This window comes from Pelodiscus sinensis, chromosome 8 (genome assembly GCF_049634645.1).
Source record: "Pelodiscus sinensis isolate JC-2024 chromosome 8, ASM4963464v1, whole genome shotgun sequence".
Taxonomy (NCBI): domain Eukaryota; kingdom Metazoa; phylum Chordata; order Testudines; family Trionychidae; genus Pelodiscus; species Pelodiscus sinensis.
In genome coordinates, this window is record NC_134718.1 from 267175 (window position 1) to 292856 (window position 25682).

The 25682-nt window shown below is 44.9% G+C and overlaps 1 protein-coding gene across 5 annotated transcripts in view; it reads left to right on the forward strand.

Moving 5' to 3' along the window:
• Positions 1–25682, forward strand: part of ENTPD1 (ectonucleoside triphosphate diphosphohydrolase 1) — an 80197-nt gene continuing 54515 nt past the window's right edge. For 2 of the 5 annotated variants that reach the window (XM_075934438.1, XM_006119855.4), the window contains exon 1: positions 419–692. Coding sequence is in view for 3 of the 5 variants with exons in the window: in XM_006119855.4 (XP_006119917.1) it covers positions 677–692 (16 nt within the window). In the remaining 2 variants the exon portion in view is untranslated. Of the gene's footprint in view, positions 83–417; positions 693–25682 lie in introns of those variants that run through there. The other 3 variants (XM_075934437.1, XM_025182987.2, XM_075934440.1) reach the window with 3 other exon arrangements.

Genomic DNA, 25682 nt, shown 5'->3' on the forward strand with positions numbered 1-25682 from the left:
CCCAGGGAACAGAAGATGAGCATCTGTGGGATGAAAAGCCAAGGTTTATATAGTTGTGACTGCAACTGGTGGATTCAGCAAGGTTTGCAAATATTATTTATAAATCAACTTATTTTTTTTTCTTTCCCAGCCGTAGTTTCCATTTTCTTGTGTTTGGATCTAGGCAGTGAAATGTAGCAGATGGAAGTGAGGGAGGGCAAAACTATTTCCTTTTAAAAGTCACTCTTCCTCTCATATACCGCCTGACAAATGCTAAGGGAGTCTGAATGTTAAACAGCTTCTAAGATAGATGAATAAACAGAAAGCAACTATGTCCAAGAGACTATTTTTCTTTGAAAAGTTTCAGTACAGCCAGACATATAATCTGCCTCTGCTGACGTCTCAAAGGGGGAAGGCACAGGGTATTCTCTGTGGCAGCTTTTGTTACCAAACACTTTGTGGCACTCTGTTAATGGAAGCCTGGGACTGAAGCAGGTTGCATTCATGAGCTAATTTCTGTCTTAATGAAAAATCACAGGGTGACCTGCTTCTAGGTTCCTTCTGAGTCATGCAGAGTTAAACTAACCCCTCCCACAGCCATGGACCGTTAAATAGCTCTGTTTCATGTGCACCTCTCACTAAAAGCAGCTCAGAGCTAGCAGAGGCTCCGAAAGGAGGAGAGAGAACGCTTGCACTGATGGACGAGCCAAAGGGTAAGAACAAAAATTAGTTGCTCTGAACTTTAAAAAAGCAAAATCTGCCTATGAGGAGGAGGTGGGGGAGAGTAACTTTGGGGAGCTTTTCAAATGGCTTAGACCTGCTATGATGTCAGCTTCACCACAAACAAAAGTTTGACAAGTTAATGAATATTCATGAGAAGTTTATAGTCATTAAGATTTGTCATTCAGGAGTGAACTAATTTTGAGACTCTCCTGCAGCCAAATGTATCTCAGAGCAGCACAGACTATACAGTCACATTCATTTCTCATTACAGAACTCAAGGCATACTTTCTAAGATGGTGAATTCATTGTCAGATAGATTTATTTTTGTCTATGCTGTATGCAGTCTTCTGCATTCCTTCCCTATTGTGAAATTAGCACACATTTCTCATTTCTGAGTTCAGTTGCTCAGACAGCATAGAGGGGCACTGACAAAATGTGTTGGGGGGGAATGGGGGAAGGGAAGGAGGATTTGCTCTGTCTGTAGAGAAAAGAGAGGAGGCAAGATGTTTATGACCATTGGTCTTAGTGCTGTGTGTGTTTAATTGCAGCTTGGAGACAGTAGGTATGTGTTAAATTAGCTCCCCAAAGGTGCATATTATGAAGAGAATCAGTGTCTCTTGTGTCACTAGAAAATTAGAACTGCTTTGGAGAGGGTACTTCTGGCAGTAGAAGTCTTGCCATGAAACCTCTCAATACCCAACAGGGAATGAGTAAAAAGGGCAAGCGCTCTGAGAGGCATAAAGGTGTGAGGCTGCCCTTCTGGGTGGCAAGGGCGTGAGGAGGTACGAAAATGCTTCTGCATCAGGACACAAGGAGTTCTCAAAGTTTGGGTTTTTTTTGGGTACACAGCAGGGAGGAATCTCACAGCAATATTCTAGGTAGAGTCTCTTATGAGGGCCCCTGAGGAGAGATTGATTCTTAGCCCATGTGTGCTGCTGGTGGGGTTGTTTGACAACAGGGTGGTTCCTGCTAGAGCTAACAGTTTTGCTCTCCATTCTGGTGCTGGCATCTCAGCTTTATCATCCTGGTGATGTGAGTAGGTACACAAATGACATGTGTAGCACATTGGCATGAGGTTTCACATCATCAATGGACACAGCCAGGAGCTGAGCTTTAGCCCTAATATTGACATGAGAGGCATGGCAACCTTTTTCACAGAGCAGCTTGCAGCAGCTTTAAGTATTTCCCTTTTCTTAACATATGGTAAGCCTTCTAGAGTGCATTGTCAAGTAACCTTCCTTTTATAATCAGCTAAAATATTCCACATAGCAGAACATTTGCCACTTATCACCATTATGGTCAATATCTGGCGGAAACATTTCCTATTTTAGAATATGCTTTTTTCAGTGTGGTCGTTTTACACTCTGTACAGTAACTTGCACTTTACAGGCTGATGTCTGATCTATATATAATGTAGGCTGATGTGAGAAATCCAGGCAAGTAGGAGGCCAGGTAAGATTCTAGGCAGAAACTTTGCAGTGAAACAGGGAGAGAAAGGGAGAGAAACTTTAATGATAATATTGTTTCTTACTCTAATGATGATCCTTCTTCGGTGTTAGAATAAAGAGGCTCTTTTTGTAACTCTTTACTATTGTCACAATAATAGGGTATTAGTAGGTGGTTTATTCTGAGCCAGAATAAAAAAATACCAAAGTTCAGCTCTCATCAAGATTTCTGAGGCGCTCACTGGATGGTCTAAGACTAAGTGAAAGAATTAAGTTTATTCGGAACAAAAATTATAGCAGTGGTATAGGCCTTTTATTAGATGGAGATGGTAAAATTGTTAGCAATTATGCAGCCAAGTGTCATATTTCTGTTCAGTATTTTGAAAGAAGGAAGATGATTTAGTCATGTCAGATGATATTATTGAACCATTTTCCAGTCTATTCATAACAAAGGATGCTAAACAACATTTACCAAGAGTAGGCATCTTTAAATGCAGGATCCCAAATAACTTGCACTCCCTAAAAGAGATGGTTGAGAAGATCCCTGACTGATATTAATTTTAGTCCATTTTGGAATACTGGGACATTCCTGAATACTGGAAGAGATCTAATGTTGTGTTGATATTCAAGAAGACCAAATGAAACAATCCAGGTAATGATAGCCTGACATCAGTCCCAGGTAAAAAGATACAAAAACTAATATGTAATTGCATTAGTAAAGAATTAGTAAGATAGGCATATAATTAATGCCAGTCAACATGGTTTTGTAGAAAAACAAACTTGATTGAATTGTTTGAGAGTACAATTTTGATAAAGGTAATTTCATAGACTTTTGTAAGGTGTTTCATTTAGTACTGGTTATTGATCTTGTGAAGTGCTATTTTTAAAGTACATTGTAGATTGATTAAGAAGAACTGGCTAACTGGCAGATCTCAAAAAGTAATTCACAATCATCACCAAATTAAAGCATTTCTAGTGGGATTCTATGGGGACTGGCCCAGATTCTATGTAATGCTTTCATCAATGAGCTGGATGTAAACATAAAATAATTGCTGATCAGATTTGTGAATGACATAAAGACGGGAAGTGTGAATAAAGATGAAGATAAAGAAATAAATTAGAGTCATCTGGATCAGTTGATAAGCTAGAGCCACTCAAAATGTGTTTGAAAACAGGAAACTGCAAACTCTCACATCTAGGAATAAATAATTCAGGTCTTATATGCAGATTCGAGGACTGTATCTTGGAAGACTATGCAAAGGATTCAGGGGTCACAATAGAAAAACAAATGAACATGAGCTCCCAGTGCAGTACAAAAAGGGATAATGTGATCCTTTGATGGATAAAGATGAGAATTGTGAATAGTTGTAGGGAGATGATTTTTACTATTCATACCATTGGTGAGACCAGTACTAAAATACTACATCTAGTTCTGGTGTATACATTTGAAAAGAATGTTGGAAAGTCACAGTGGATGCAGATATAAGTCCTCCACATCCAAGCTCCCTCTAGCTCAGGAACATTTGTCAAAAACTGAGGTGGAGAAAATGCCTTGCACTGAGAGACTGAGCTCAATCTGTTGTATTTAAAGAAGTCTAGGAGATGATTAAAGTAAGTTTCTTCAGTGGGAGAAAATAGAAGTTCCAAAGGAAAACACTAGAAAGACAAAGTAAACTTCATTAGAAAAGAAAGTATCTTGGTAATTAAATATAGGCTGTTGGCTGTGAGCTTATGATTTTGGTTACATGAAACCATTTGTTTCGAGTACTTCAGCTTGCTATTTTTCAGGTCTCTGGACTTAAACGTGTACTTGGGAACACTATAAACATATCTAAGTGCTGAGTATTAAACAGAGCAGTGATCTGTGGTGGAACTGGTAAGCCACTTCTTTGGGAATATGTGAATATTGCAAGCCTCCAGTGAACCAGGATCTGGACACTCCTGGAGAATGCTCCAAGAATTTGAGATTGTAGTGTACCTATCAGTAGCCTGTATGCAGAGAGGAGAGTGCTTGTGTTGTCCATGGCTGTGCTGTTAGGGAGCTCACCATGACACTCAGACATGGCTTCCTCATGCTAAGGGCAGATGGTTGCAAGATGCCTCACAATGCTGGGTACCGCTGGGACGCATTATAGCCATCCCCTCTCCCTTCTTGGAATGTCCCTAGTAACCCAGGACTCCTACTCCTGCTCCTCTATACACCAGCCTAATTGTTCTTTCACCCCAGCTGGTCAACAGTTTCCATGCATTGACCCTTGGTTTGCACAAGAGTCAGTGGAAAATCGGGCCCTAAGGAGGGAGCTCATTAATTTAGTGTGGTTGTAACGGGATTGCACTAAACTCTCCTGAGTGCCCTTGGGCTGAGTGCTTGTGCCTGCACATTCTCTCTCTATTTATGGAGGCTCTTCAGTTACTCAGCCCTTCGACCACCACACAGTCTGTATGCAAAATAAAACAAACCCTTTCTGCTGTAAAAGTCCAACAGGACCTCTCTCAGCATCTTCGTTAATGTCTCAGTTTGTTCCCACCTTGGAATGGAGCGGTGCCCCCAGGGCTTCCTTCCTGGAGACAGTGTCTTCGCCCTGTCAGGGCCCTTTTGGTTCCAGATATTTGGCTGGGTCACTATAGTCTAATTCGAAGTATGAGAAGGGCAGGAGATGAATTTAACTGAACAGGAGTGACTACCAAAGCAGTGGAGTGGTCTTCAGTAGCTAGGTATTGTAAAGAGCCAATGGGAGGAGTGTGAGTAGCTGAAAGGAATAGGATGCAATCAGCCAAAACCCTGTCAAGCAGACACTTCTCCATAACTTTTAGATAAAGGCTTTCCTATACAGCCATACAACTGCTTTCATCATAGCAGGTCTCCATTACCACAACATCCTCTTCTCATGGTCTTGACAAATGCAATCTTGCTGTGGACATATCTATTCAGAATGCAAGTGCAAGGAGTAAACTCCTAGCTAGCTGCTCTGACCATCTCACTCCTCTCTGCATCCCTCCTCTTCTCTATTGCATTAAACATAAACTTCTTGTCTTCACTTCAAGGTCCTTCACAACCTATTGCACCCTACCTATTCGCTCTTGCTCACAAGCAAAAAATGTGAACTCCTGCCACCATTGCTCACTTGTAACATTTTAAAACTAGCACATTGGTGCATTCTCCCATGCTGCACCTCACATTTGGAAAGAGCTTCCTAAAAATATGTACAACGCTACATCATTGTCGTTCTTCAAAATCTTCCACAACCTTTGTTGTGAGATCTCCAAAAACTTGTCAATGATCAGGCTACTGGTATTCTGAAACCACTGCCTGTTGTCCTGACCAGTGTTGTGTCATTGTCATTTTATACCCCCACCACCTGTTTATCTGCCTCTTGCCCTAAGTTGTGAACTCTTTGGGACTGGGACCATGTTTTTGTTTTGTGTTCATGTAGAGCCTAGCACAGTGGGGCCCTGGACCCTGACTGGGGCCCCTAGGAGCTATGGTAATACAAATAATAATAAGAGAGATGAATGTTCCCAGCTGTGTTTATTCTCAACAGTTCTGAGGCTGGTCCTGTTTCTGATTATACATAAGTCCTGTTTTCCTAAGGGATGAACACACTTATGTAAGGTAGTTCCGATTTGGACAAAGGCATTTTGAGGCGCAAACTAAGCTAAAAGAATCTTGGTTTAGAATGAGTATTTTTCCCATGTTTTTGTTCATCTTGGGAATGCTTGATCTGAATATCTTGGATCAGTATTAGGTCCTTCCTAAGGAAGTCTCAGAGGGGTAGCCAGGTTAGTCTGTACCGGAAAAAATGTAAAAAACAACTAATAATGTTGCAGCACCTTAGAGACTAACAAAGATGTAGATGGTATCGTGAGCTTTTGTGGGCACAGCCGTTCTGCCCATGAAAGCTTATAATACCATCTACGTTTTTGACGGACCGGGCTGGGTCTGGGCATGGCTGAGGGCATCCGCTCAGGGCGAATTGTTCAAACTCGGGACTCCTTACAGCCCCAGACTGGGGACCTTCCCAAATAGGCCACACACAGAGTGTTTCAGCTGCCAATCTGGCCAGCCAGAAGCCTCACAAGCAAAACCCCTGTGAAACCCCAGCTCTTCCTGTGCCCCAATCAGCGCCGGGCCTAATACACATGTGAGGGGTTATAGAATCCAATCTCACCTACCCCGAATGGGTTCTTCCAGTCCCAGGAAACCAGCCACAGTTCCCAGGTCAATTTACACTGTGGATCTTACCCACAAGATCACACTGAGCCAGTCCTTTAGAATCTAAAATCTAAAGGTTGATTACTAAAAGAAAGAAAAGCATGAGAGTAAGCTTGTTAAAGAAAATACCTTACATGCATCAAATCACTCAGTTCTCGTTGCAGGCTCTTAGCAAAGATGTTATAAACTGCCATCTTAAAAGTCTCTGGTGTACATCCTATGTCAGGATGGGTCCACGGTTCTTTCCGGCTCGTTGTTCCCTGCAAGGCTGCATCTGGGATCAGGAGCTAAACTGAAGACGATGAAGGGTGCCACATGGCACTTATATACCTCTCTTGGCATCTTCCTGGCCAGAGCAGGTCACTGCAGGTCACATGGTCCATTGACTTATCCTAGTGTCCCAAGTCAGCAACCATTATCCTGGCTGGCTTGTAGGTATCCAGACATTCCTCAGGTGTGTCTCCGGCACTTAGAGATCTATTGTCTCTGGAGCCTTGCTAATTAGCATAGCCACTGGCTGAACATTCTTTGCCCATTGTTCTGCTTCAGAGTGAGAATTTTCCAGCATCAACACAGAGCACATATTTATAACTCCACACAGAGATATCATACAAGTACATGAATAGCATATACGGAATCAGTAGAACATAAGCGCTCATCCGACACCTCACATGGCCCCCTTTGTACCAACGTTCGGGGCAAACACCCCCCCATGGGTGCAGCAGTGACCTGTCTGATCCCCTTATAATCCAGAAACGTGACAGCTCCCAGCCACAAAACCCAACAGCACCCATTGTTCTGAACAATGGAGTGGGAGTGTCTCCATTGTCCAATGGGAACATCTGGGTGCTGAACACTTGAATTGTGACTCCAGTGGATCATGGTTGGAGTAGCACTGAAGCCCTTGCATTGGTCTCTCTGACTTCAGGCTCTTGCCAGAAGCTCTGACTTTGGATAGGTACGCTGGAAATTGTTGTGAGATGAAAGTTGTAAAGAACTGGATGGAAACATGAGTGTCAGAAGAGGGCAGGGAGCCCAACGGTGTAGATGAGAAGCCTGGTAAAGCTGGTCAATGAGAGTGAGGTGCCAGTGGGTCAGAGCATAGCTAGTTGGCTAAGATAAAGAAGTGAGCCAGGTGGTATCCCTTTTTGTGTATGCAAATTAGATTTGGTTGGTTGCCAGTGAAAACCTCCTGGGGCCTACTTTGGAAGGACTCATAAGACAAATGCTGTCAATGGGACTGATTTAACCAGGCCTCTGCTACTGCTGCTGCCAGAGGGAGGAGTGCGAAGACCCAAGAGACAGAGGAAGTAAAGTGGAATGTGCAGGACAGACACCAGAGACACAAGGACAAGAAGAGCTGAGGGGGAAGCTCTCTGAGCTAGAATGGATTTCAGGCACAAGCCCTAGATTCTGAATTTCTTGTCATACGGAGTTTGCCCTATTAGGAAAGATCTATCCTATATTTGAGTTTGTCTGTCTGTGTGTCAGTCTGTCTGTTTAAGAACTCCTCCCAAATGGTAAGAGCTAGGACCACCAAATACAGGGTACAGCTTCCTCTTAATATAACTTACACCAATGTAAGGGTTTGATTGATTGTCCCAGGAAAACGGAATGTGCCCAGAATGGGATCGCTGCTCATAAAACCATATAGAAAAGAGACAAATCACCAGGCAGGTGAAAGGGACTAGCAGGGGGCACACCCCTCCCATGCAGGACTGTCCAAGCCCCAAACTTCCCACCTCCAATGCACCCTTTAGGGAGGGCAGCAGGGCTGAAACTCTCCCCCCTCCCATTTGTATGAGGATATTGCTGGCTGTTCCCCTTTGTCAGGGAGCCAGGAGAAAGCACATAGTTTGCTACATTCCTCACTCTGGCTAGATGCAGAAGGCAGATGAATCTGGACCAGCCCCAACTGGGGGACATGCATCCCTCCCCCTATTGTGCCTGCTGAAGCTGCAGCAGCAATGGAGAGGTGCTTCTCATCTTGTCCCAAACTGCTGTGGTGAGAGAGGGCTGGCGTGGTCCTCTCTCCGTGGGGCATCTTACCTACTGAACCTCTCATCCCCAGCCCTACCCCAGAGCAAAGATTGAAATGAAGAAAAACAAAAATTGAGTTAAGGACCGGAACAATAGAGATCTTATTTTGTCAAGTAGGGAGCCATCTGCTGGCAAAAGCTTGCAACATATCATCTGTATATTTGAGAGAGTAAAACAAAAAATATTTGAGTTAAGGGCCCAAGTAACACCAAGTGAATCTTCTGGAAATGTAATAAATGAAGAGACAGCAAACTTCACGACTTGTCAAGGCACATACACTCTTGCTGTGATCAGGATCACTGCTTTCAGAGTTGTGCTCTGTTCTAATCACTGATCCTGATCCAAGCAAGTGACTTCAAGTAACACCAAGCCTCATGGGTCTTGCTGCCTCTTAGCCAGCTTGGCACACACTACTGAGACCTGCAAAGCACTCAGCACCCTTGGGAGAGTCTGAGCAATCTCCGCTCTGAATGACATCAGTAAGAGCTGAAGGTGTTCAGCACTTTGCAGGATTGAGCTCTTGGTCCCTGGGGAAACTGAGGCCAAAGAGGCACTTCATGCAGCTTTTTTTAATGTGGTTGAGTTCATGCTTAAATGGTTTATGTTCCATTATCCCCCAAACTACAGCACCCTCAGGCCTCACCCCTGGGTATGCCTATTTCTAGTGTTCTAGATGCACATAGGTGGTCACAGTGGCCCATGTGTCCACCCACTTGCCTTCCCCAGCCAAGAGGTGTGCACAAATAAGCACTTTAATTTAGTCCATGTATTTATAAAGCACCTTCTCCCTGGGCTGTTTGGGCTCTTCTCTGCTTTGTGTTGCAGCTTGGTCATAAATATATATGGCACCAGGAGATTAGCCTCACCAGAATCTTAGAAAACTTCATTCATGTTTTTTTGCAATTGTCTTTGGATGTCTGTAATGCTGGACACTGCAGAAGCTATAGGTGAATGCCGGCCAATGCAGAAGCTATAGGCGAATGCCTGTCACCATTGAAGCTGAAGCATCCTAAGAGACTTGGATAAAAAGTGCTATAGACAGGCAAAGTAGTATTATTGCTTCAGTCCCAGCTGCTCCTTTGTCTCCAGATACAGTACAGGAATTCCAGCTATGGAGAACTCCTGGACACCTGAGTGAATGGTAGTAATGGTGAAGGATGCTTGTGTGGGAATGCTCAAAGCTGCTCTAATCTCAGCAAAATGTGGGTGGGGAATGTTAGATTTGCTGCAAGGATGGTTTTAGGAACATAGTTTCCAAGGCCAGAAGGGACCATTGTCCAGCTTGACCTCCTGTGTAATACAGGCAGAGACTGTTCCCAGAATAGTTCCTATATATTAGACAAATATCCAGCCTTCATTTTAAAATGATTAGTGATTGAGAAACTGTCACAGCTCCTGGAAAATTGTTCCGACAGTTAGTTACTCTCGCCATTAAAAACATTCTCCTTATTTCCAGTCCTAATTTGTCTCGCCTTAACTTCCAACCATAGGGGCTATGTCTAGACTGCAGGCTTCTTTCGAAAGAAGCTCTTTCGAAAGCATCTTTCGAAAGAGCCTCTTTCGAAAGAGAGCGTCTAGACTGCACGGAGAAATTTCGAAAAAGCGACTTGCTTTTTCGAAAGAAAGCATCCAGTGAGTCTGGATGCTCTCTTTTGAAGAAGCCCTATTTACATTGAAGAACACCTTCTTTCGAAAGAGGAACTTTCGAAAGAAGGCATTCTTCCTCGTGAAATGAGGTTTACCGCCATCGAAAGAAAAGCCGCGTTCTTTCGAATTAATTTCGAAAGAACGCGGCTTGAGTCTGGACGCAGGGGAAGTTTTTTCGAAAAAAGGCTACTTTTTTCGAAAAAACCCCTGAGTCTGGACACAGCCTGGGTCACTTTAGACATCTCTCTCATTGGTTAAAGAGCCCTTTGTTAATATTTGTTTCCCATTTGGTAATTATCAATAGTAATCAAGTCCTCCCTTCACCTTCTCTTTGTTTAGCTGCCTAGAGAGAGCCCTTTCAGTCCATTTCTGTAAGACATATTTTCAATTCGGGTGGCTCTGGAACAGATCTGCCTCTCTTTTTAGTGACACTGGTCTCTCTGTACTATCCCAGGGATCCACTCATCGTGCAACAGACTGGCAGCAGCTCCAAACTTAGTATTGTTAATCCGAGATCATGGGGAGAAATTATTTCACATCCCTAGTTTAGAGGCTGGTAGTAACACCCGGGGACAGGCTGCATTGTTCTCTTGTCAGATTTCATTATGTTCTCTGCTCTGCACCACAGAAGTCAATGGTGGTGGTATTTGAGGAGGAAATAGTTAATCCAGACTCTTACTCTGATGCAGGGTCTGTCTGTGATCTGCCAAGGAACAAGTCCTGACCTGGCAGGATGGATTTTGTAGATCAGAACCCATCACCATTATCCTAAAGCCTGAGCCCACCTGCCGAACTCTTCGGTTATAGCTAGTGGTGGGTGGCACTCATTGCTTTGAGCGCATTCTCCCCTGGGTGTCAAGATGTGGGGCTGTCACTTTCCTCAGTTCCCAATGCCTGCTCAGGTTCTCTGCCTACCTCTGAAGGTGTTGATAGATCAGCGCTCCAGTCAGGTCACAGTTCAAACCCCTCCTGGGTACAGCAGACAAGATGGTCCTTGCCTTCAGGGCCAGTTTTAAATAAAATGTTTTTTTACCCTTCTGTGGCTTAATTTTCTCTATAGAGTTAAATCAGCAGGTTCCTCCCAAACTCCTGCCAAGGACTGTGGTCAGCAATAAGCCCTGTCCTGACCTGGTTCCTTTGGCTGTAGCCTAGTGCATGATTCTCCTCACTCCATGGGCCCCAGCTAAGAACAGCTGGTGGCTCTGGTTATTCCAACATGCTGAGCCTGGATTAGCTGCTACTGATCCCCAATCCGTTGAGCTGGTAGAAGAGCAACTCTCAATGGTGTCCTAAAATGGCTACTCCCAGGATGCTTCTCTAGGCAAAACCAGGGTTTTCCTACTCACGTACTCCCTACGAGGGAAGACTGAAAGAACAGAGTTTGTTTAGTTTAGAAAAGAGACGGCTGAGAGGGCACTTGATAGCAGTTTCCAAGTATCTTTAAAGGGTGTTACAAGGAGGAGGGAGAAAAATTGTTCTCCTTGGCCTCTGATGATAGGACAAGAAGCAATGGGCTTAAATTGAAGCAAGGTAGGTTTAGGTTGGACGTTGGGGAAAACTTCCCAACTGTCACAGTGGTTAAACACTGAAATAATTGTCTATGGAGTTTGTGGAATCACTAGATATATTTACAAGCATGTTGGACAGACATCTGTCAGGGATGATCTAGACAATGGGGGGCGTGCCCCCCTGGGGGGGGGCAAGGCGACGCAGCCACACACACACACACAACACCCCATCAATCCCACCCCAAGTTTTGCTGCTATTTTGGGGGGCGGGGGCGTGACGGTTTCTCAAAAATCAAAAAGGGGGGCTTGATGCCAAAAAGTTTGGGAACCACTGATCTAGACAGTGCTTGATCCTGCCAGGAAGGTAGGAAACTGGACTTGATGACCTCTCAAGGTCCCTTGTGATTCTCTGATTCTTTTCCTCTCATGAAGTTGTTTTCTGGACTGGGTGTAGCAGAGCACATGGCCTGGTACACCCTGTCACATACCTCTCCCTGTGGAGAAGAATCAGGGTGTTGGACTGCAACAGGTCCAGACTTGGTCTTGATTAGGTCTGCCAGGGCTGCGTTCCTAGCACCTGGGTGGCACTTAATATACTGCTGCCTAGTGGGACAGCTTACAGGGAACTTAGTTGTCTGTATTCCTTTTAAGAGGACGTCATCTAAGACAAGCTTGAACAAACCACCTAGAATTATCCCCATGCCACTCCTGCCCGATATATGACCAAGCATTCTCTCTGCTGTAGAAAATTTGGTTTCCTGTTGCTGGAGTTTCCTCAAATAAAGAACCAACTGTTCTATTCTTTGGAAGTTTTGTGGAAGTACAACTCCTAAGCACGCTTCAGATTCATCCAAGTGCCAGATGAATGGTAATGAAAAGTCGAGATCAGATCAAAGTTTGTTACCCTAAGATGTTCTTTATTTGCTGGAAAGGTTTTTGACACTCAGGAATCCACAGAACTGTTTTCATCACTAGTGCCTTTGTAATGACTGTTAACGGAGTGGCCAGTGTCATGCAATGGGGTATAAAGTGATAGTAGTCTCCCACAGTATTCTTACCAGTGGTTTTGATAGGGTTTCCCACAGTATTCTTGCCAGCTTCTATGATGAAGTAACTGGCTCTGTGGACATGGAGAAGTCAGTGGATGTGATACACTTTGACTTTAGCAAAGCTTTTAATATGGTTTCCCACAGGATTCTTGCCAGTGGTTTTGATACGGTCTCCCACAATATTCTTGCCAGCACGTTAAGGAAGTATGGATTGGATAAATGAACTGTAAGGTGGGTAGAAACCTGGCTAGATTGTTGAGCCCGACAGGGAGTGATCAACAGCTCGATGTTTGGTTGGTGGTTGGTTTCAAGCAGAGTGCCCCAAGGATCGGTTCTAGGGCCAGTTTTGTTTAACATCTTTATTAATGACCTGGATGAGAGGATGGATTGCACCCTCAGCAAGTTTACAGATGACACTAATATAGGGGGAGAGGTAGATACATTGGAGGGCAGGGATAGGGTCCAGAGTGAGCTAGACAAATTGGAGGATTGGGCCAAGAGAAATCTGATGAGGTTCAGCGAGGACAAGTGCAGAGTCCTGCCCGTGGGACAGAAGAATCCCAAGCATTGGTACAGGCTGGGGACTGACTGGCTAAGTAGCAGTTTGGCAGAAAATGACCTGGGGGTTACAGTGGATGAGAAGCTGGATATGAGTCACCAGTGTGTCCTTGTAGCCAAGAAGGCTAATGGCATATTAGGGTGTTTTAGGAGGAGCATTGCCAGCAGATCTGGAGAAGTTGTTATTCCCCTTTATTTGGCACTGGTGAGGCCACATTTGGAATATAGCATCCATTTCTGGGTCCCCATTACAGAAGCGATGTGGATGCATTGGAGAAAGTCCAGCAGAGTGCAACCAAAATGCTTAGGGAGTTGGAGCACATGACTTATGAGGAGAAGCTGAGGGATTTGGTCTTATTTAGTCTACAGAAGAGAAGAGTGAGGGGGAAAATTCCCGATCCCTAGGTTTCTCCCTCTTTGGAGTATCTGAGGGTTGGGCTTTTTTCTCTCATGTTTAGAACCTGCATTTTTCCAAGTTGATTCTCACTTTGTTTCTTGCCCATAACTCTAAATTTTGCAGTTCTGTTTTATGTCCTTAGTGGGATGTACAACTAGTCCAGACAAAGTACTGTGCAATTTTCCAAATTTATTAACAAGTACTTTAATTTTTCATAAAGATGTTAACTAAGAGCTGCTCTGATATTAATTTCTGCATTACCTGTCATCTCAGTATGTTGTCTTAAGTTTATCACCATCCTATGGTTTTCAGTCCATTTAACAACGCTTTTATCCAATTTTAATTAATTAGGAAAGCAGCATTTTGTACTCCTGTATTTCTATTTTGAGGATTTTGTACTGGTGTTCATCAAGGAATTTTCAGCTCTGTTCCTTTATTTGGGAAACAGTGTGGGGTAAGTTTCAAAGAGAAGTGAGTTGTAGCTGATGCTCTATTACCCTAATAAGTGTATTAGTCTTTAATGCTACAAGACGCTTTTCGTTTTAGCTTGGGGTAAGATGTTTGTTTGCTTGGCCTTTGTTCTCCTCCTCCGGGTCTGGTTAGAGAACCTTTATCAAAGAGGAAGGTCTTGCATTGTGATCAGGACTCTACATTAGTCTCTGATTTGAAAGTTCACTCTGTAGCTGTGCCGTAGCCAGAAGAGCCTACTTGGGTAGGCCCCGATTTTGGGTGGGGGGCAAAAATGTGGAACAAAAGGATTGGGGAATAAGTCCCAGCCCCACTCCCTGGCTGGAGTACTAGGGCAGAGAGTAGCAAGTGCTGGCCCTAGTCCTTGACTGGAGCACAGGGCAGAGCAGGTGCAACCATCAGCCTGTCTCAGGCTGGAGTGCTGGGGCAGAACAAGGCAAGCACCGTCACGCTGGCCCCACTCCCTGCTGCCTTGCCAGGTGGAGCAGGGTGAGCCTCGGCATTCTACCTCTTTCCCCGGCTGGCCCACTCAGCGGGTAGCTGGAGGGGGGTAGGCCTAGGTGCAAAGTGGATGGGCCTCTCAGACACACCTGTGACTATGTCTCTGACCTGTAGACAGATCCCCTTGTCTGAGGCTGCCTGATCCCCAGCTTTCAAACTGTGTTTTGGGGTCTGCGACCTGGCTAGTCCCAGAGGGATGCAAATGGCTTGTTGGGTTGTAGGTGGAAATGCAAAACCAGGAGCTTTCAGTCCATGGACACTACACTTGGTTCTGGACCTGTGTGATGGGAAAAGATGGTTCAAAGCCATATCCAGTTTGGTCCCAGCATAAGTTAGAGCATCTTCAAAATTACTCCAACCTTCTTTGGCTTTTTACTGCTCCTTGTGGACCATTCTGCTGGCTCAGGATCACAAGGGGCTCCAGAGCAGGGTGCTCTTTAAGTCGTGCAGTGCACAGCTGCCTAATAAGCCCTGTGCAGGGGCTCCGGGTTGCCACAGCACAGACCAGCAGAGAGCTGCCATGGCTAGGGGAGAGACATGCTCCTCCACATAAGAACGGCCATACTTGGTCAGACCAAAGGCCCATCTCTGTCCGCATTGACCAGAGGGAGTGAACAGAACAGGGAATCCTCAAGTGATCCCTCCCGTCTCCTGTTTCCTGCCCCTAACAAGCAGGGACACCATTCCTATCCATTCTGACTATTAAGTATTGATGGACTGAACCTCCATGAATGTATCTAGTTCTTCTTTGAACCCTGTTAAAGTCCTGGTCTTCACACCATCTACTCATTCTACCCCCTATCTCCCGCAGCAGGGCCAAATTAAGAAAGGGGCTTTAGAGGCTGCAGCTGAGACAGCCCTTAGCCCAGGGCCCTGGGCTGCAGCCCATAAAGCCCTTGTGCTCTGAGCCAGGCCTTCCTGGCAGGGGCAGGGGGCTGCTCATGCTGCTGTTCCTTCCTTCTTCCCCTCCCCCAGCCCCTGCTGGCACCGTCACCACAAGCATGAGGAATCTTTGTCCACGTGCTACCCTCATCCAGAGGCTCCACCTGTCCCTCTCTCCCCCAGCTTCTGCTAGTCAGAAATCAAGGGGCTGTTGCTACACTTCAAAAGTGAAGGCGCAAATTGCATCGACTATTCAATTAGCCCATTAATCTATATTTAACATCCCTACCCTGTAACCCTGAGTCCCCTTTCACACTCTAAACCTCTCAGCCCCACCCCAGCCACAGATTGTCCATGTGCAGAATGAATTTTGTTATGTGCACCAATATGGTGCACTTCATCTCCATATTGGTGCATATAGCAAAATTCATTCCACACATGGACATTTACATTAGAGGAATCACTGCTTCAGGCACTCTCTAGGAAAGCCCCATGCAAAATTTAAAAGACAAATGAGCATTAGTGAGTTATTGTCATCACATTTAGTAACAAACTGACTTACTCCTTTTCCCCATATCTGTTTATCCAGTACAACTTTATAGTTATGAGCACTTTGCCAATGGAAATTGTTTGTAACTCTGATATAAATGTTATGATAGTTCTTTCAAATGTTTACAATTGAACAGTGATTTAATACAGCTTTGAAACTTTTCTATGCAGAAGAAAACTGCAACTTTTGACCATCTTGATTTAAAGGAAATGAGCACAGAAAGTTTTCTTACCTTGTCAAATCTCTTTTTTTCAACTTTATTTTTTAGTAGTTTACATTTAACAAAGTAGTGTGCTGCATATGCACCTCCCATCTCTGCTGCTCTTTCAGTCTGGGGCTATGTCTTAATATTTTGTATGTAAAACACCTGATATACTGAAGGCCAGATCTCAGCCTCTCAATCCATGTTCCTTGTGTGTCTGGGGTTTGATGTGAGCCAAACTCTTTCTATAACTTACAGCAATGGTCACCAACCAGTATTTTGGGACCTACTTGTAGATCTTGGAGCATCTGACATATGATCCTGACAAGTTTGGCCAGGAAGCTATCAAGCGCTGGCACTTCAGTTGCCTGTCCACACACTGTCATGTTGCTTCTGCCCTCTGCCTTGCAGCTTGCTGAGCAGGATGTTGGAGGGAAAAGAGCGGGGCATTGATGTCAGGGTGTCCCTCCTCCCCCCACTTCTGTATCCTATCACCACACAGAGAGAAGGGATGGCGGAAGCTTGGCAATGCAAATCTGTGTCACTCTCACACACTGTGTGTGTCTGTCATTCTCACATACACGCACTGTCCTTTACTCTCATTCCCCGACCCAACACATACACGGATAATGTTGTTACTACTTTTACAGCTTGCAGAGTGGGTTGGTTTTTGGTTTTGATTGGTCTGTGCATTTCATAACTTTCATTTCTCTCTGAGAACATAAGAACATAAGAACGGCCGTACTGGGTCAGACCAAAGGTCCATCTAGCCCAGTATCCTGTCTACCGACAGTGGCCAGCACCAGGTGCCCCAGAGAGGGTGGACCGAAGACAATGATCAAGCGATTTGTCTCCTGCCATCCCTCTCCAGCCTCTGACAAACAGAGGCCAGAGACACCATTTTATCCCCTGGCTAATAGCCTTTTATGGACCTAACCTCCATGAATTTATCCAGCTTCTCTTTAAACTCTATTATAGTCCTTGCCTTCACCACCTCCTCTGGCAAGGAGTTCCACAGGTTGACTACACGCTGTGTGAAGAAGAACTTTCTTTTATTAGTTTTAAACCTGCTACCCATTAATTTCATTTGGTGTCCTCTAGTTCTTCTATTATGGGAACTAATAAATAACTTTTCTTTATCAGCCCTCTCCACACCACTCATGATTTTATAGACCTCTATCATATCCCCCCTCAGTCTCCTCTTTTCTAAACTGAAAAGTCCCAGTTGCTTTAACCTCTCCTCATATGGGACCCGTTCCAAACCCCTAATCATTTTAGTTGCCCTTTTCTAAACCCTTTCCAAAGCCAAAATATCTTTTTTGAGGTGAGAAAACCACATCTGTACACAGTATTCAAGATGTGGGCGTACCATAGTTTTATACAGGGGCAGTAAGATATTCTGGGTCTTATTTTCTATCCCTTTCCTAATAATTCCTAGCATTCTATTTGCTTTTTTGACCGCCGCTGCACTCTGTGTGGAAGTTTTCAGAGAACTGTCCACGATAACTCCAAGATCTCTTTCCTGATTTGTCGTAGCCAAATTAGCCCCCATCATACTGTACGTATAGTTGGGGTTATTTTTCCCGATGTGCATTATTTTACACTTATCCACATTAAATTTCATTTGCCACTTTGTTGCCCAATCACTCAGTTTGGTGAGATCTTCTTGGAGTTCCTCAGTCTGCTTCTGTCTTGACTATCCTAAATAGTTTGGTATCATCCGTAAACTTTACTACCTCACTGCTTACCCCTTTCTCCTGATCATTTATGAATAAGTTGAAAAGGATTGGTCTCAGGACTGACCCTTGGGGTACACCACTAGTTACCCCTCTCCAATCTGAAAATTTACCATTTATTCCTACCCTTTGTTTCCTGTCTTTTAACCAGTTCTCAATCCAAGAAAGGACCTTCCCTCTTATCCCATGGCCATGTAATTTACACAAGAGCCTTTGGTGAGGGACCTTGTCAAAGGCTTTCTGAACATCCAAGTATACTATATCTACTGGATCCCCCTTGTCCGCATGTTTGTTAACCCCTTCAAAGAACTCTTAACAGATTAGTAAGACAGGATTTCCCTTTACAGAAACCATGTTGACTTTTGTCCAATAATTATGTTCTTCTACATGCTTCACAATTTTATTCTTTACTATTGTTTCAACTAATTTGCCCGGTACTGAAGTTAGACTTACCGGTCTGTAATTGCCAGGATCGCCTCTAGAGCCCTTTTTAAATATTGGTGTCACATTGGTTACCTTCCAGTCATTAGGTACGGAAGCCGATTTAAAGGATAGGTTACAAACCACAGATAATAGCTCTGCAATTTCCCATTTAAGTTCTTTTAGAACCCTTGGATGAATGCCATCCGGTCCCGGAGATTTGTTAACATTAAGTTTTTCTATTTGTTCCAAAACCTCCTCTAATGACACTTCAATCCGGGACAGTTCCTCAGATTCATCACCCACAAAGGAGATTCAGGAATCTCCCCAACGTCCTCAGCCATGAAGACTGAAGCAAAGAAATCATTTAGTTTCTCCGCAATGGCTTTATCGTCCTTGATTGCTCCTTTTATAGCTTGATCATCTAGGGGACCCACAGGCTTTTTAGCAGGCTTCCTGCTTCTAATGTACTTAAAAAACATTTTGTTATTTCTTTTTGAGTTTTTGGCTAGCTTTTCCTCAATCTTTTTTTGCTTTTCTTATTACATGTTTACACTTCTTTTGACAGTGTTTATGTTCCTTTCTATTGATCTCACTAGGATTGGACTTCCACTTCTTAAAAGATACCTTTTTGTCCCTCACTGCTTCTTTTACATGGTGGTTAAACCATGGTGACTCTTTTTTAGGTCTCTTGCTATGTTTTTTAATTTGGGGGTATACATTTAAGTTGGGCCTCTATTATGGTGTCTTTAAAAAGTTTCCATGCAGCTTTCAGGGATTTGGCTCTAGTCACTGTGCCTTTTAATTTCTGTTTAACTAACCTCCTCATTTTTGTGTAATTCCCCTTTTTGAAATTAAATGCCAGGGTGCTGGACTGCTGAGGTGTTCTTCCCACCACAGGAATGTTATTATATTATGGTCACTATTCCCAAGCAGTCCTGTAACGGTTATATCCTGGACCTGATCCTGCACTCCACTCAGGACTAAATCGAGAATTGCCTCTCTTACACGTAAATTTATTTAGTTGAGTAGTGAGTTCTAAAATGCCTAACTTGTCATTGCTGGAGTAATTATCCCTGTGGTGATTGCTGCTCCTGGAAGTAGCTAGCAAATCCCTGCAGCCCCAGACAAAGGCAGAGCAGGGGGTCTCCACATGCTGTCCTTGCCTGAAGACACCACTGATCAATAATGGGGAACTGTGGCCAGTAGAAGCTGTGGGCTCAGTGCCTGTTGATGGGGGGCTGCATATGATGCCATGGAGCCATTGCTGTGCATGCCAGCTGCTTTCAGGAGTGGTGCAAGGCCAGGGCAGGAGCAAGCTGCCTTAACTTCACTGCTCCACCACCCAGAAGCCATCTCAGTTAAATGGTGCCCAGCCAGAGCCTGCTTCCTGAACCTTTGTCCCAGCCCTGGACCTCCTTCTGCACCCAATCTCCTGCCCCAGATGTGAGTCCCCCTGCACTCAAACTCCTTTCCAGAGCTTGCACCCTGAAACCCCTCCTGTACCCCTACCCTGGGCTAAGCCCGGAGCCTCTCCCACACTCCAAACTCCTTGGCCCAAGATCAGAGCCTGTGCCCCAATCCTCTACCCCAGCCTGGTGAAAGCAAATGAGGTTCAGGGAGGAAGGGGGATGGAGTGAGCAGGGTGAGGCCTCGGAGAAGGGGTGGAGCAGGGGTGGGGCCTCAAAGAAGGGGCGGGAAAGAAGTGGGGCAAGGGTATTTGGGTTTGAGGCAGATCTTACATTGCACTTAAATTGAAAAAGTGATCTTGTGGTTAAAAAGTTTGGAGACCACTGACTTACAGTCTTCTGTAGTGTCTATCACCATAGTGTGTCACTTGTACTTCAGAGACTCATAACATCCTTCAGAAGAACACGCCACTCAGGGAACTGACGTCCTCTACTTCAGATGATCCTCCCCGCTAACCCTCACAGGATGCTTCTAAACTCTATTCATGAAGATGGAAAGAATTTTGAAGTTACATCTTGTTTTTTGGTTTTTTTTGCTATTTCCCAAAATCTACTTTTACATCATTTTCTTAGTTTTTAATGTGGCTCCTGCCTTCTAACTCCGATATTACCCTAATTCCACTACCCTACAATGGGCTTTTGTGCCTGGCTCTTTCCACTTGTTCTCCATTACAAATACCACAACACCACTTGTTTCCTGTTATTTGTAGTGAAAATGGAACCAGCACAGGGAACAGAGTATGGCATTTATGAGTGCCATGAGTTGAACTCTTCTCTACAATTCTAGGGACTCTTAATTGTGAAGCTGATCTCTAGGTGGTCATGTTTAGACTTTAAAGAGTAATGAGCTCAGATGCAGCCCTTAGAGGCAGCTGTATTCTGTGACAGGGAAGTAGAATCAAAACCAGGAGGCTGGAATGAACTATATCAGGGGTGGCCAACCTGTGGCTCCAGAGCCGCACGCAGCTCTTCTGAAGTTAATATGTGGCTCCTTGCGTAGGTACCGAATCTAGGGCTGCAGCTGCAGATGCTAACATTCTACTGGGCCAGAGGTTGCTCACTGTTCAACTCCCATCTCTGCTCTAGGTGCTGTCCCCCTCCATTCTTTTCCCCCTAGGATCCTGCCACTTCCTCTCCACTGAGTCTGGCATACCCATGCTTCCCTCTTCCCGTGTCTCCCACTAAGAGAGCTGATCACAATGGGCAGGAGGAAAAGGAGGAGGCCCTGACCAGTGGGGCTGCCAATGGGCGAGATGTGCTGAGAGTGGTGGTGAGGAAATGATCAGGGCTGGTGACATATTATTGTTGCTCTTTGGCAATGTGCTTTGGTAAATTCTGGCTCCTTCTCCAGTGTAGGTAGGCCACCCCTGGACTACATCTAGTTTAATCCCCTTGTCAAGATGCAGCATTTGTTGAGTCTAAACCAGGGGTTTTCAACCTGTGGTTCGTGGACCACCGGGGGTCTGCAGACTATGTCTAAGGGGTCCATGAAAGGTGACTATGAAAATAACGTTTCAGATGCCAGAAAAAGCATTCCCTTTTTCAAAACCCAGAAGTGCTGGTGTTACCATAGAAGTCAGTGTAACCCACACACTTATTGGGTGGGGTGCACTGTCGCATGGAGTGGCACTTAGACCACTTACAGAGAGAAAGACTGAGTCTGCTCTACAGCCTTAGCCAAGAGCCACTTGGCTTTTCACTCAAGCGGTAGAGGCTTATGCACTAAGCTCCAGAGATCCCAGGTTTAGTTCTTCCTGTCAGCTTTATCTCAGCAGTTGAGTTCCCTGTGTCCCATCCTATGCTGAGTATGTGCAACATTTATAGTTGAATTCTGGTTAGTCGATTTTAGTGTAAGACTTCTGTGGTAGGGGTCTGCAGACCACAGGTTGAATTTCAGAAGGGGTCTGCAGTTACATTTGAAATATTTTTATGGCTCCACAAATGCAAAAAAGTTGAAAACTGCTGGCCTAGCCCATCCAAGATAGGTGGTGATCCAGTGTCTTTGAAAACCTCCAGTGAAGGAGATTCCATAACTTCCCTTAGAGCCAAAAAAGTACCCAGACATGAGTTACTTCAAGACAGACCCAAAAAAGAAAACAACAGAATTCCACTTGTCATTACCTACAGTCCACAACTTAAACCCCTCCAATGTATTATCCACAATCTACAACCTATCTTGGAAAATGATCCCTCCCTCTCAGAGGTCTTGGAGGTAAGATATATTCTCGCTTACAGACAACCCCCCAACCTGAAACAATTTTTTTCCAGTAACCACGTCACACAGCTACATCATAAGCATCTACGAATCCAGCCCTGCAATCAGCTTTGTTACCAACTCTGCCCACATATCTGTACAAGCGAATTCATCACTGGTGCCAACCACATAAGCCACCAAATCAGAGGCTCATTTAACTGCACATCCAGTAATGTGATCTATGCCATCAAATGCCAGCAGTGCCCCACTGCAATATATATTGGACAAACTGGACAGACCCTATAGGAAAGAATCAATGGACGCAAATCAGATATACGTAAAGGGAACACGACAGAAACCTGTTGGTGAATACTTTAATTTGCTTGGTCACTCATTAAGAGATCTTCAAGTTGCTGTTTTCTTACAGACCAATTCTATAAGCCAAATACACAGGAAAGGGTTGGAACTACAATTCATTCACAAGTTTAATTCACATGCCAATGGTTTGAATCAAGATACTGAATGGCCGGGACATTATCAGCCAACCAAACAATGAAGGTGCCAATGGTTCTTTGTGTAAATTCTGGTGTTAGTACTCTTCCTCTCTAATTGCTAACTAATGGTCCTTATCTGCTCCTTTTAACAATCCAGTTTTTAGATGCTTATAAACTATCATTTTTGCCTGTTACATACCAGCTCGGGTTTCCCTTTGATATTTATATATCCACTGCCTCCTTTTCTCCCCCCCCCCCATTACCTTTCCTCTCCACTTCTCCCCTATTTATTTTGGTTCTGGACATACAAACTCTGATCATCTGAAGAAGTGGGCTTTGCCCATGAAAGCTCATACCATCTACATGTTTTGTTAGTCTTTAAAGTGCTACCATTCTATTTGTTGTTTTTTTAAGTTTATCCTGTACAGGCTAACTCGGCTGCCCCTCTGAAGCTTTCCTTAGACAGTTTGTTCCATTGTCCTACTGTTCTTACCGATAGGAAGTTTTTTCTGAGATTTAATCTAGGGATGTTAAAGACTAGTTGACTAGTCGACTATCCAATAAGCATTTGCTTATTGGATGGTCTGTTGACTGGTCGACTAGTGGAGTCTCTCCCCCCTCCCTTGCTGCCTCTATAAGATAGAGGCAGCAAAGGCAGGGGGAGGGAAAGGGGTACTTCAAAGCTGCAGTGCCGCGCACCTGAGCCAGGGATCAGCTATGTGGTGCTGCCACTTTGAAACCCCAAGGCAGCATTTCAAAGGGGCAGCTGCCTCACAGCTGATCCGCGGCTCAGCTGTGCAGCAGCGCTGCCCCTTTAAAATGCCCGAAGGGTTGTGGAGCCCGGCGTCAGCTGGGGACTCTCTAGCTGACTCCAGGTTCCACGTGTCATTTCCCCAGAACCCGGGTTCTGCAGAAATAGTCTCTTGACTATTGCCGTTTCAAAGGGGCAGTGCCGCACAGCTGAACCTGGGATCAGCTGTGCGGCGGCTATCCTTTGAAATTCTGCCTCTGCACATTTCAAAGGGGCAGCCATGGAGCCCGGGGTCAGCAGGGGACTCCCCAGCTGATCCCAGGCTCTACGCAGCATTTTCCCCGGTGTCAGCTGAGGAATCCCCAGCTGGTCCCGGGTTCCGCTGAAATGCCGCACAGGCTCTGTGTGGCATGCAGCACAGCATGGAGCCTGGAGTCAGCGTGGGACTCTGAGTCCCCCACTAACCCCAGGCTCCATGGCTTTGAAATGCACAAGAGCCCCTGCTGGGGTCTCTTGTACATTTCAAAGCAGGCACCCGCATGCAGCCCAGAGTCAGCAAGACTTCCCACTGGCCCTGGGCTGTATGCGCAGTTCTGCATTCCTCCTCCGCTGGGGCTTTTGTACATTTCAAAGGAGGAATGTGGACGTGCTTATCAACTAGTCGAGTAGTCGATGGAAATTCCATTGATTACTCAACTAGTCAATTAACCGCATTTTAACATCCCTAATTTAATCTAAATTGGCTGTGCTGTAGTTTGAACCACTTGCCGCAATCCTGCTCTTTGTGGCAAGAAAGAACCATTTTTCTCCATCTTTTTTATGGCAGCCTTTCAAGTATTTGGAGACTGCTATCATGTCCCTCCTTAATCTCTTGTTTTCCAAACTTAAACATACCTAGTTGCTTCATCTTTTTCTCATTTCTTGTGTTGCATCCCTTTGATCATCTTTGTGGCTCACCTCTGGATCCCTCCCCCTGAACACACACTATTCAGAACAGAAAATGACTTTACCCACAGGACATGCTCTCCACAGGCTTGGGCAGCCTCCCACCCTGTTTGTAGTTCTGCAACGAGATTGCTACAATTTCCTGTCTTCATGGGAAATGAAACATAAAGACAAAAACTGTATTAAGAAATCTCTCTAGGACTCTCCTCTGAACCCACAGACCTCATGCAATTCCATCTCTGTACTCTTTGGCACAGGCTTCTAAGCTTTGTATTTTGTTACCTGAGGTGTTTTGGGTATCTGAGTGAGAGGAGGGCCTGTCAGTGCAGGCCTAGAGGGAGCATAAGAGAGGAACCTGGCTCGGGCTGACCAGCAAAGAGACAGGAGCTGGTTCTGCTCTCTGCAGGACCTAAACCAGAGCCATCTACTGGGTCAGTCACAGCAGCATGTAAGCCTCCAATCCCTCCCCTTGGCACAAAGAGGGGAACCTACAAGTAACCCTCACAGAGGGGGGGAACTTGGACTCTTGGGGTATGGCTTATGAACCAGACTCAGATAAGAGGCCGGAATTCATAGGCCCAGAGCCCCAGCGGGAGGGCCTGTACCCTTTTCCCACTAGTTAACTCCAGGACCTAACCACTAGGCCATCCCGCTTCCTGGGAGACCCGGCCACACTGAGCGTTTATTAATAAGCGAAGACTCTCTGGGAAGAGAGAGGGTGGGTAGACCGGTTATTATTTAGCACATGTGCTTGGTATGTACCAGTATTTCTGGCCCTGGGGAGAGCCTGCATTGCTGAGGTTTAGCAGGTGCCTAGTGAACTCAGGATCTTTTTAAGACAGGAGAGGATGCTTAATGATAGGAAGGTTGGTGAAGGAAATGAGGTGTCCAGACACCACACAGTGATTGCATATTGCCGGGGCCAGGGAATGCTGCTGTTGGACGTGTGTGTTGCTGTACTGGGTCTAGCCCAGCGTCCTGTCTTCCAAGAGTGGCCAGTGCCAGGTGCCCCAGTGGGAATGAACAACCAGTAATGCACCAACCAGTTAACGTCTTTGTTCAAGCCCAGAACTGGAATTCATGTATAGGTTTCTACAAAAACCAGTTTCTCCTGCCCTTAACATCTGCATTTCCAGATCAAAGGCCATGTATGGGACACATCCGGCCCACTTAGTTAGCCTCATTAACATGGGTACTTTTGCTGTTTATATTTATATTTATCTCTTGGTTTCTGTTCTTTCCACTCCAAATATATATGATTCTATATATTTTGGTTAATCTCTGAGGTGCCATAGGACTACTCACTGCACATTGAGTGGATGTTTTCAAAGAACTATCCACACTGACTCCAAGATCTCTCTCTTGAGTGATAAGCGCTAATTCAGACCCCATTATTTTGTATATATCGTTGGGATGATGTTTTCCAATGTGCATTACTTTGCATCTATCAACATTGAATTGCATCTATCATTTCGTTGCCCAGTTTGATCCCTTTCTAGCACTTCACAGTC